Raw genomic sequence first — 12603 nt, forward strand, 5'->3', positions numbered from 1 at the left:
TCTTATATTTAACGCCTGGATGATTGTCTCCTTTTCCTGTAATTCTTTTTTATTTGACTTTTCTACTTCATCTTGTTCCTTTAAAAAGAAAAGAAAATGAAAAATATAAGAATGACATTTTTAGCTTCTGGCAACTTCTTATGGGTGTCTCCTTTTTATATAATTCTATAAAAAGCAACTGTTGGGCCTGCCCCCCATTTTTCCCAGTACAAGGAGACTAGGACTTATCTACCTGACAGTACATATGAGCAAACAATATAACAGTTTTACCCTTCTTGGAAAGAAATTTCTCTTACATTGTGCTGTGATTAAATATTTAAATTTAAAAATGCAATCTAATTTGCCTAGCATGTGTGAGGCCTTGGGTTTGATCTCTAGCACCACCAAAAAAGCAAAACAAAACAAAAACCAGTCTGACTAAAATATCTATATAAACTATCACATTTTCATTTTTCTTATTAACTGGTCAACATTCTAAATATTAAGCATTTCTGATGGCTAGTTATAATACTACATACTCTCTAGACACTCTCAGAAGACACAAAAATATAAAAACCGGTCCTCCCCTGGATTCACAGAAGAAAAAAATAAATAAATACCGGTCCTCCCCTGGATTCTAGTGATTTGAAGGTATTTCATGGACAAGTGCTATAAAATGAGAAAAACAACAAGAACTAAAGTGGATTCCTTTAAGTCTTCCTTAACTTCATTCCTGGGGTTTTAAGTGAATCAGAAATTTAGGGATATGCAATGCTTAAGTGACTGAACATCAAGTGACACCTAAGACCACTACTGTATATTTACGGCATACCAACTTGGGCTTAGACCCACAGTTCAAACAGAAATATAAAAGACCATCAGATAATTTTCCCCAGTTCCTATCTGGAGACTCAATTTTGGAACTGGAGATTAGGCTAAGACAAGACATATTAACGCATATTCATTAAACAGTTAAGAGCTGTTGTCCCAAAGCCAAGGAAATAAGTGAAATCCATATAACTGATGAAAATATAGGTAAGGAAGTAAAGTTATCTTAAGGAGACACGAGTCCTTGCCAAACAGGACTTCTAGGCGCCTTGAATGAATGTACTAAGAAAATGTAGGCATTGATCAATTGAGTATAGTTCTTGGAAGAAGACCAACGCACCGTCAACCTTTGAGAAGTCTGATCCCTCTCGAAAAACCATACTTCATGCAGAAAACAATGTTGGGAGTTACAGCGAGGAGCATTTAAGAAGTTTAGTCTACAGACATGAACATTACTACTCTGAGATGGATGTAACAGGTTATCTCAACCTCATGCCACTGAACATCTGATTCCTCCAACACCCTTTTCATCTAATACTTAATAAACAATTTTTTAAATTATTACCTGGCTTTTAAAATTCATCTGTCCATAGAAAGAAAATAAAATCCAATGAGCTTAAAATCTGAAATTTGTGATAATTATTTCTTATTGTAAATTCACAGTCTTATATTTAGACTTAAACATTAACCTCTTGAACTAATTCACCTCTGATATAGCTCAAGAAAAAAAATATGACTTCTGAGCCCAACAAATAAAGGCCAAATTTTGCACTACATAAACCAAGGTTATCTTGTGCAGCCTCTTGAGTGAGACTATGAGCTGTTGTCCTAGTGTCACATATTCCTTTTCCAATTACATCATATGTTATTACCAAGTGCCGAGCCTTCTTAATTTCTACACTAGAATGCAACAATAGTAAATTAGTTTAATATGTTAATCCTGGTATTTCTGTCTGTACAATAAAGATAAATTTTCTCTATCTCCCAGAACGTGTTTGAGGCTAAAATAAAATAATTAAGGTATTTTATTTTTACTGAGCTTTATATAAATATATTCATATACTAGAAAGAAATTTATAAATCATTTGGAACCTATATAAAATGTAAAATCAGGACTGGGGCTGGGTCCCAGAGGGAGAGTGTTTGCCTCACGAGACGAATGAGGCACTGGGTTCAATTCTCAGCACCACATAAAAATAAATGAATCCATAAAGATATCGTGTCCATCTACAACTAAAAAAATTTTTAAAAAAGTAAAATCAGTTCATGATGGTCAATTTTAGCTAAACTGTTAAATAACAACTAGTTTTGAAAAATGTTAACATTGATATAAAAATCTGTTATAATTTTATTTCCTGATTTTCTATAAGATGAAAGGAACACTCCTCATAAAAGAAAATAACTTAATTCAACACTGTCCAACACCTAATATGATTAATAAATAACTAACCATAATTCTTCATTCAACTATTAAACACCACAAATTCACAGTTTTCTTTGTTTAGCTTTTTTCAAATTACATGGTTTTAAATCACTTGTTCTATGTTACAAAACTGACAGCCTTTCAGACAAGGATATAATCCTCTATTTTTAGAACTACACCTGAAAGAGTGGGGAATAATATACTTCCTGTTTGTGACTACTATAACACAGGAGGTTTGGAGGATTAGGATAATGAGCCTTTGACTATCAGTATAGTTACTTCAGCTGCTCTGAAAGAACTACTTCTCAAAGGGATTAAATTTTTTGAAAACTGAGAAATTAAAATATAATAAGAACAACAATAAAAGTATTATTGCTAACATTCAAATAAACAGTTTATTTTCATTACTAAAATGAATTACATAAATTTTAGATAATCTGAAATTATACTGCCTAGTGACAATAAGAAATAATAAAATCCTAGATCCGGGCACTTTCAACCTAGGCCTCGATTGTCTTTCTACTCTTACTCTCCAGAAAGACACTTCCAAAGCCTATTGCTTTCTAAGTAAATTATTTTTGGCTCCCTATACATTTTCAACATTTCAGCCTGGGTCTTTATGCCCACTCCACACCCCACAAAGAATATCCTGCCTATCTCTATTTGTCATGAATTCATAAACAATTCTCTTGATTACCAAATAGGTATTGAATAGCTGAGCTGTTCCATATATTATGTTCCATATATTATACCAATTTATGGGTAAACAAAATATAAATAACACATTATTCCAATTTATAGATCTAACTCAAATATTACCTCTCTGCTGATGTCTACCCTGAATCTTTTCCTCATAAAGCAGACCTCGTCAAAACATTCATAACACTTGTTACCTGCACTTACTTTTTATTTTGTGGTAACTTGTGTACATGCCACACCTCTCCATGGGTTCAGTGAAGAAAGGGGACATGTTACGGTTCATCATATATCTTTTGCAAGGGTTACTACAGAATAGGTATTCTGTAAACACTTGCATAATCTTTAAATTACCTTAGTTGAAAAGCATGCCCTTCTCATAATTTTAATTTGTACATTTCCTATTTTTCAAAGAGGAGTCTCTGGAGTCAGATAACTGAGCTTTGAAATCTGGCTCTATCAATACATCACTTCTGCACTTGGATTATTTCCTTCATCTTGAGTTTTCTTGGTACCATCATTTGTAAAATGTAAATGATAAAGGTACCCTTATCTCATAGGGTAGTAGTGATGATTCAATGCATTAATATGTGTAAGAGGCTTTGAATTCTGCCTGTTGTAGAGTAAGTACTTAATAAGTGCTAGTAAGGCTAAGACAGGCGGATTACAAGTTCAAAGGCAGCCTCAGCAACTCGGCAAGACTCTGTCTCTAAATAAAATATAGATGTGGCTGGGGGTGTGGCTCAGTGGTTAAAGTGCCCCTGGGTTCAATTCCCAGTCCCCCCCCCAAAAAAAAAAAAAAAAAAGTCCAGAATCACTTTATTTCTCTTCAGAAGCAATTGAGGGACTGGGAGTGTGACTTACTGGTAGAACGCTTGACTAGCATACATGAAGTGTTAGGTTCGATCCTCAGTACTGCCAAAAAAGAAAAAAATAAGCTGGGTGCAGTGGCACACACCTTGTAATCTAGAGACTTGGGAGGCTCAGGCAGGAGGATTACAAATTTGAGCCCATTCTGAGCAATTTAGTGAGATCATGTCTCAAAATATGAAAAGAGCTGGGGGTATAGCTTGATGGTAGAGGACTTGCCTGGCATGTGGTAGGCTCTGATTTCAATTCCCAGTAATAGGAAAAAAAGAAAAAGAAAAGATCAAGTTTTACTGATGGGTAATGGGTTGAACCTATGCACATATGTGTGTGCATACACTGGCCAAAATCAGGTCATGTATATTTTTATAAAAAGTTTTATCCAGATTATTTAAAAGCCAAATCAGATAGTACCATCGTAGGAGCACTATTTGAGCTTTTAGATGTTGATTATTTTCTTTCTTGTGTTCTTTTGACTCAGATATGGCCAGTTTTATCCGAGACTCTAAATAAACACCGGGCTGATAATCGGATTGTAGAGCGTTGTTGCAGGTGCCTTCGCTTTGCTGTTCGCTGTGTAGGCAAAGGTTCTGCAGCCCTGCTGCAACCACTAGTCACACAGGTAAGTTCTCCACAAAAGCAGAATGTTAAATGCACAGAATTTGAAATAAGACCCTTTAGATCAAAAAGTTTTACTGCCAAAATGCTCTCAATTTATTAAGTGCAAACTGAAAAATATTTCAAAGAAATAAGTGCCTGTGGTAGATATGTTGTCTATAAGGAAAACAACTTGTAATCTCTTTTGTATAATTGTAGTCTGACTACATTCCAGTGTGAAATTATGTGAAGAGAATGAGTCATGCTCAGCCCTTATATACCAAAGCTAAGCACTTACAGATTAATTTCCTTGGGGAAAAACTGTAGCAAGTCAAACTTCACTATTTCTTGGTCCAAAGATATTTTATAGACCACAATTTGTTGTTCACATATATCTCTTATTTGTTAAAAATGAATTTTATTTATTTTTATCCTTAAAGTCAATATGATAGCAAGATTTTCTGTATGAAGCACTCACATCTAGAACTACAATATATGAGATGCCTCAGCTTACATCACTAAGTAATTTGTATTTATGTTAACCTCAAAGCAGGGCCATAAACTTTGCCAGTGTACCCACATTTTAAGTATTATCTATTGACTTTGATTGTGTGTGTGCTACATGGGTAAGTTGTTAGAAGACTGAACAGCCTGTTAAGGCCTATACTTTTTACTGTGTGGCCCTTCAAAATAAAAGTTGGCCAACCCCTGATTTCAGTCATTCATTAATAGTACATATAGTTTTGAGTCTGTAACACTGAATAGATTCATAGCTCTCATCTTATGCTTGCTCATTCCATGGCATATGCTGGTAGAAGAATTACCAAATCCTTCAGCCCCCACCAAGCTCATAGTTGAATTTATATACTAAGATCAAATGGCATTTTAAATGGGTGAATGTGTCTCGAGTAAAAACAAATATTTTAAATGTATATATTGTACTAAGGTTTTATTTTATTTATTTTTTAGTTGTAGATGGACACAATGCCTTTATTTTGTTTGTTTATTTTTATGTGGTGCTGAGGATCGAACCCAGTGCCTCACACTAGAGGCATTTGCTAGGCAAATGCTCTCTACAACTGAGCCACAACCCCCTGTACTAAGATTTTATTTTGTTGAAATTGAAATATCTTGATTGGAAATAAGTTTTTTACTTAAAAAGTAAAATAGATGAGTTTAAGATCAACTCAAAATCTTAAACAGTTTTTGCATCTTAAGCATGTAGCTTAGTGGTAAAGTGCCCCTGGATTCAGTCCCCAAAATAAACATAAAGAGTTCTTTCACTGTCTTCTCTAAGATAAGGACATTTGATATTTTTGTTGCTATTGTGGTTTTATATATGGTCTTAAAAAAATAAGACTTGTTGATATTGCAAATAAAATTTGAGCACATACTGTTATAGTTTTACAAATATTACGTGAGTTCCCTCATGGCTTCCAGTTTGAAATATTGATAATTCTCTTACAACATTGTTTTAGCAAAATAAAAGATCAAAGGCTTGAAAGAACTCTAGAGAACTTGAAAATTATGGAGAAATTGAGGCCTGGGTTTACTATATTGCCTTAAAGAGACCAATCTGTCTCTCAGTTGCTTCCTGGAAAATAGCTACCTAAGTTGATACTTTTTGAAGGGTAAAGATTTTAATTAATTTTTTTTTTTTTACTTTTTTTTTTTCCTAATTAATCCTGGGGGTTGACAGTACTCTGTGCTACTGAGCTATAATCCTCAGCCCTTTTAAATTTTTTATTTTGAGACAAGGTCTTCCTAAGTTGCCAAGGATAGCCTCAAACTTGGTATTTTCCTGCCTCAGTCTCTTGTAAGTGAGATTACAGGTGTGCCCCGCCACCCTTTGCAAAACTGATGAATTTTTTTCCCTTGGCAGATGGTGAATGTATACCATGTACATCAGCATTCCTGTTTCCTGTACCTTGGCAGTATCCTTGTTGATGAGTATGGCATGGAAGAAGGCTGTCGGCAGGGACTTCTAGACATGCTCCAGGTATGTGTTTCCTTGGCACAGCAGATGCATCAGGCCTAGAGGACCTAAAAGCCAAGCATTGTATTCTTCACTATGTCTTTATTTCTTTGCTTTATGTTTTCCCCTCTATGCATGTTGATTTCCTCATAACAGGAATGTAGAAACTTGCTCTTTGTTTTCTGTACAGATGAGATTGGCAGAAAGAAAGAGCAAGCGAGCGAACTTGGCTACATGAGTATAATAATCATTATAAATAGTATTGCATGATTTATGTTTTCCTGTGATAGAGTGGAATGTTTTTCAGGGGAGTGGGAGAGCATAGGCTTTCCAAACTCAAACATAATTGTATATTTAATTTCTTGCCTGGAATAGCCAATTAACTAGTTTATTTTGCAACAGAGAGAGTTTTGGAGTTCATAGCAGGTGTTGGAAAATGCCTCTAATATACTACTTTTTCCTCCTTTCTAGTCACCTGGGAGCAATAGATAAGGGAATTAAAGTGTGCTACTCCTTTTCCCAAGATATTATTTCACGTAAAATTGACATTTCAGGGTTGTTATGCAAACTTCATCTACTCCCTAGATCACATTTATAAATAGTGTCTTTGCTTTCAGAAACTTAGATGATATTTTTCTGGTTTTATGAACTGAAATCTATACCTTTTACCTCTTCTGAAATGTAGATTTCATGTGTGGAAACAGTTTCAATCAGAAAATTTTTTTCTCTTGCTTTTACTGATTCATATCCCATCTACCCCACCCCACCTCTTTTTCTCTCTTCTCTTTTTTTCCCCCTTAGTATTGGGGATTGAAATTAGTACAGGGGCTTTACCACTAAACTACATGGCCACAGAGCCTTGCCAAATGCTGAGGCTGGCCTTGAACTTGTAATCCTCCTGCCTCGGTCTTCCAAGTCACTGGGATTATAGGCGTGCTTCATAATACCTGGCTTCCCTGATCTGATTCTCATCACAATCTTTTCTTTTCTCACCTGTGCTGCCCTTTTTTATTCCCTTTGTATTTGTTGTTGATATTTGGCAAGTCTGAATGCTGTAGCTTTGTAAGTATTTCTTTTAAAATCACTGTTCTAATCTAGGCACTGTGCATCCCTACCTTTCAACTCCTGGAACAGCAGAATGGTCTCCAGAACCACCCTGACACTGTAGATGACCTGTTCAGGCTAGCTACCAGGCAAGTCCTTCTGAAAAACAAACTAAACTTTTTTTTTTTTTTTTTTTTTAATTAATTGCTCATCCCCATCTCTGCTTAATCTTGCCATCTGACACCTGGTTATTTCCTTCTCTATAAAAATGAGATCATTGGAGAACAGAGATTAATGATTCATAACCCAAAGGTAAATTGTGAACTGGTATATCCCTAGAGGTTAACGAGGATATACTGGGTGAGAGCAGGCAGAAAAATATCTGAGTTCCTACCATGAAGAAGAGAACATGCACAAAGCACAAATGTGCTTGGTATGGGTTGTGTGGTATAGCTCAGTGGAGGCCCCTAGTTTCAATTCCTAGCATCCGAAAAAAAAAAGTGCCTGGTATGAACATTTGACTAGATAATCTCTACAACCCTCATAGTGTTTATGCCGCTGTGATTATTTCATGCTTCATCCCAGCTTTTTCCTTGAGAAGGTTAACATCCTTCAGATTTAATCATATCTCAGAACAAAGAATTCCTAGGATTTTAAAATGCCTTAGAAGTTACTAGTCCAGCTCTACCCTCACCAGGCTGCTATCACTCCTATCCATTAAATTTCTTTTACCAATAGCACCGACAACATTGTTGCTGACCTTCTGCTTGAATTCCTTCTTGGTCCTTTGTTAAGGAATTTGAACCAAGTCAGTGAACAAATTTAAATACATTTTTTAAGAAAACTTTGAGATGCTCGGGATTGAACCTAAGGATTCATACATATTAAGCATGCACTCTACCACTCAGCCCCACTATTTAAATTATTGTACCAGTGAAAATTTGAAGTCTTATTGACTTGACTATTTCATCTTAGAATTGAATATAGAATACTGCTTTTGTTGGTTTTTGGACAGGTTTAAAAAACAAAACAAAACCTTATTTGTGAATTGATAAAAGAATTATTGGACAGGCAGTCAAGCTCTGTTTTACCAGGATATCTTTCTTGGAAAACTCTTTGCATGTGGTGAAGTAAATTCAGAACATACTGTATTCTTTAAAAAAAATTCTTCCTGTACAATAAAGAATCTGAAAGAACAGGAGATGAGGAAATATAGCTAAGTGGTAGAATGCTTGCCTAGCATGCGTGAGGCCCTGGGTTCAATCCCTAGCATGGTCCAAAAAAAAAAAAAAATATATATATATATATATATATATATATATATATATATGTATGTATGTATGTATTTCTACTTGATACTTCTCATCTTCCATAATCTGGATGGTGGTTGCACACATGTAATACTTGGGAGACTTGGGTAGGGGAATCTCAAGTTTAAGATCAACCTGGGAAATTTAGTGAGACCACCGTCTCACAAACAATTGGTAAAATCTTGTGGTAATTTAAAACAAACAAACAAAAAAACCCCCAAACTCAAGCAAAACTACTTTAAAAATTCAGCATTTTCCAACCAAATTGAACACACAACTTGTTTTTGAGGAATTCTTATTGACATCCTGGAAACTGGTGTTCTATAGAATATAGTTTGGGAAATGCTATTCTAATGTGTTGAGGCTCTTTTGTACTGATCTTTGAAGCTACTTCAAAGTCTTAATTGGAAATTGAGTTTGGCAACATGTCTTTTCATATGCTAATCTAAAATATGGCCCCTTTCTTGCCTTTTTGTTTCCAATAAATATTTTTTAAAGAGCAGTTTTAGGTTCACAGCAAAACTGAGTAAACTAAGTATAGAATTCCCATATTCCTCCAGTTTCTCTGTCCCAAACAAGCAAACATAGCCTCCTCTATTAGCATTCCCCTCTAGAGTGGGCCATTTGTTATAATCAGTGAACCTGCATTCACACATCATTGCCCAAAGTTCATAGTTTACATTAGGGTTTACTTTTGGTGTACCCATTTTGTGAGTTTTAAAAAAACTATCCACCATTATAGCATTTTCACTGCCTAAAAATCTTCTGTGCTGTATTTATTCCTTCCTCCCTACAATTATAGCAACAGTTGATCTTTTTGGTATCTTCATGTTTTTTTATCCTTTACCCTGCTTGCTTTTTTGTAGCCTAATCTCACCATTTATTATATCCAGCCTCTCTTTCCATAACAGGTTTATTCAGCGTAGCCCTGTCACCTTACTGAGGAGCCAAGTAGTCATCCCAATCTTACAGTGGGCCATTGCCTCTACTACCCTGGATCACCGGGATGCCAACTGTAGTGTCATGAGGTTCCTACGAGACCTCATCCATACAGGGGTAGCCAATGATGTAAGTATAAACATTGTACCTTTCCTACTTAACAGATTATCATCTCTTCCTCACTTTTTAGGGGAAAACCAGTATGCTAGTAGGTCCATATTTGATCTGTATTACCAGTCATATATCATAGTTGATCATTCACCCCCTGGATTATTAACTCCAGATCTAAGGCAGCTGTGCTAAGTGCCTTAGGCATCTTGTAGACAAAGCAGTCTAAAACTGTCCCTGTTTCCAAAATATTTGGTGTCTAGTTGAAGAGATAAATAGACATAGAGATGAGTGATAAAAGTCATGATTGCTATGAGTCAGAATAGGGAAGGTTCTGGACAGAAATTAGTTGGGGTAACTGTCTTAAAAAGAAGAAACTTAAAGCCATAAGATAGAGATAGAGCTTTGATGGATTAGAGAGGAGGATAGTCTAATTGGTATATAAACTGTGATCAGGAAAAGTCAGAATAGCATGAAGTATGCTAGTAGACAATGAATAAACCTGTTTGGCTATGTAGTGAAGTGGTTCACAAGATTTTCAAAGGTAAATTTGTCTAGATGTTGAGTAGGATTGAAAGTAAAGAAGAAATATGTGAATGAACTAATAAGTAAAAAGTAATCAAGGTTTATTTTAAAAGGAAATAAGCAAGGAACAAGACAGGGAGGTGAACATGGGAGATGAAAACAAGGACATGAGTTACTTTTCACGGGGGAAAAATGCTAATCTTAATTCTTAACCATTGTTTCTCTTCTGCCTTCTAATCCTGAAAAATCAAATCATTAATATTAATCTCATCAGATACCTATGATTCCATTTCCCTCATATTAAACTCATATTTTCTTCCTAATGACAAAATATTTAATGGTCATTATGAATTCAGCTGTCACATAATGTACTTTTTTCCATGGTAAAGAGTACTTACTAGACTAATGGAGAGTGAGTTCTTGTTCTTTGGAAAGTGGAAACTAGAACCACAGTCATCTGACACTCCTGCTTTGTTACAGCATGAAGAAGACTTTGAATTACGAAAAGAACTAATTGGACAGGTGATGAACCAGCTTGGACAACAGCTTGTAAGCCAGCTGCTCCATACATGTTGCTTTTGTCTCCCCCCCTATACCTTACCAGATGTGGCTGAAGTGCTCTGGGAGATCATGCAGGTTGACAGACCGGTAAGATTCTTTCATAAGCAACCTATTCTCCTAATTCTTAAACTTAATAGACTTTGGTTCCTTGAAGCCTACCATAACTTCGAAACAAGCCCTTTTGCATATGTCCCTTAGAACCAAATTTAGGCATATTGCTAAGTTTAATTGGTAGTTGAAAGGGCCCAGAGAAGAAAAATAACTTATTATCATATTTATGTCTAAATAAACCTCTCATGAGGTTTGTACTGTGTATTACCAGAAGTAAGTACAAAGCATTGAAAGCATATGTGACTAGCCAGTAAGAAATTTTTTCCCTCATAAGAGATCCCATGTATCAGTTATAGTGAGTTGCAGATTATTCCAATATTCAATCACTTTGGGGAATTGTATTATTTCTTACTGATGTATCTAGCCAGAGCATTATACAGTTATGTCCAAGTAGTTTGAGTACTGACCACAGGATAATATTTTTAATATTGATAAAAAAGCTCTTTAGGAAAGTACACAGTTGACCTAAGTGAACTGTCCCTTTACTTATTTTGTATACATTTTGTTCCTACTCTTCCTTATATCTGAAATTTATTTTGAATTTTTTTCTATATAGGCTCTGGAGTTTTGTGACATCTGTTCATTTTTTAAATATTGTGTAAGTTTAATGACAGAAACAGAATAATGGCTTATATAGAAAAGGCTTCACTTCCAAAGTGTAGAAGGACTTCATCTGAAATCATGCCTGCTCCCCCTCTGAAGGGAAGTCTAGGCTTGCATTTGCAGACTATATCAACCCAGAGCATTTGAGGGCATAAAGATAGTGCTTTGTTAATTCCTTTACTTGTTTCAAGTCTAGGGGGAAAATGCTAAGAAAAACCTGTGGGGTTTTGCCTATACCTATAAAGTCTCAGACATGTAAACCCTGTCTCCTTTTAAGATTCTTATCCTTTTTCCTTATACAGACCTTTTGTCGATGGTTAGAGAATTCTTTGAAAGGTTTGCCAAAGGAGACAACTGTGGGAGCTGTTACAGTGACACACAAACAACTTACAGACTTCCACAAGCAAGTCACTAGGTGAGTGACGCCAGAGGCTTGTGAAACAAGTGTGAATAGCATCTGGGGTATGTGGATAAAACATCTATGTTTCTTCTGTGCTATTGTAAATTCACAATTTAGTTTCTTTTAGTCTGAGACTGCACAAGTTGGCATTAAAAACCAATCTGGGGGGAATATCACCATACTATATATTTCTATATCACTTACATCATACATATCAACTAAACTGGTTTAAGAATAAGAGGAGGCACTACCTCTCCCAAAAGAAAAATGCAATCAGGAGATCAGTGTTTACCTTTCTGAGTCCCTTTTAGTCCATGTTCAGGGATCAAGAATGCTGTTGGATGGGCACAGTGGTGTACCCCCTGTAATCCCAGCGGCTCTGGAGGCTGAGGCAAGAGGATCTTGAGTTCAAAGGCAGCCTCAGCAAAATCGAGGAGCTAAGCAACGTAGTAAGAACCTGTCTCTAAATAAAATACAAAACGGGGCTGGGGATGTAGCTTAGTGGTCAAGTGCCCTGATTTCGATCCCTGCTACCTCCCCCTCACCACCCCCAAAAAAGAACACTGATTCTGAGTTGGTGATGTAGCGTAGTGGTATAGTGCTTGCCTAGCATGCCTAAAGCACTGGGTTCAATTGT

General features: G+C 35.8%; 1 protein-coding gene across 11 annotated transcripts in view; it reads left to right on the forward strand.

Moving 5' to 3' along the window:
* Positions 1-4094: 4094 nt before the first annotated feature.
* Tnpo3 (transportin 3) overlaps positions 4095-12603 on the forward strand; it is a 47215-nt gene continuing 38706 nt past the window's right edge. For all 11 annotated transcript variants that reach the window (XM_058582812.1, XM_058582813.1, XM_058582814.1 and 8 more), the window contains exons 1-6: positions 4095-4415; positions 6273-6389; positions 7464-7558; positions 9631-9787; positions 10772-10939; positions 11869-11981. In XM_058582812.1, the coding sequence (XP_058438795.1) occupies positions 4110-4415; positions 6273-6389; positions 7464-7558; positions 9631-9787; positions 10772-10939; positions 11869-11981 (956 nt within the window). In that variant the 5' untranslated portion in view covers positions 4095-4109. The remainder of the gene's footprint in view (positions 4416-6272; positions 6390-7463; positions 7559-9630; positions 9788-10771; positions 10940-11868; positions 11982-12603) is intronic.

This window comes from Marmota monax, unplaced genomic scaffold (genome assembly GCF_021218885.2).
Source record: "Marmota monax isolate L192 unplaced genomic scaffold, Marmota_monax_Labrador192_F-V1.1 WCK01_AAM20220418_F8-fsc00806, whole genome shotgun sequence".
Lineage (NCBI taxonomy): Eukaryota > Metazoa > Chordata > Mammalia > Rodentia > Sciuridae > Marmota > Marmota monax.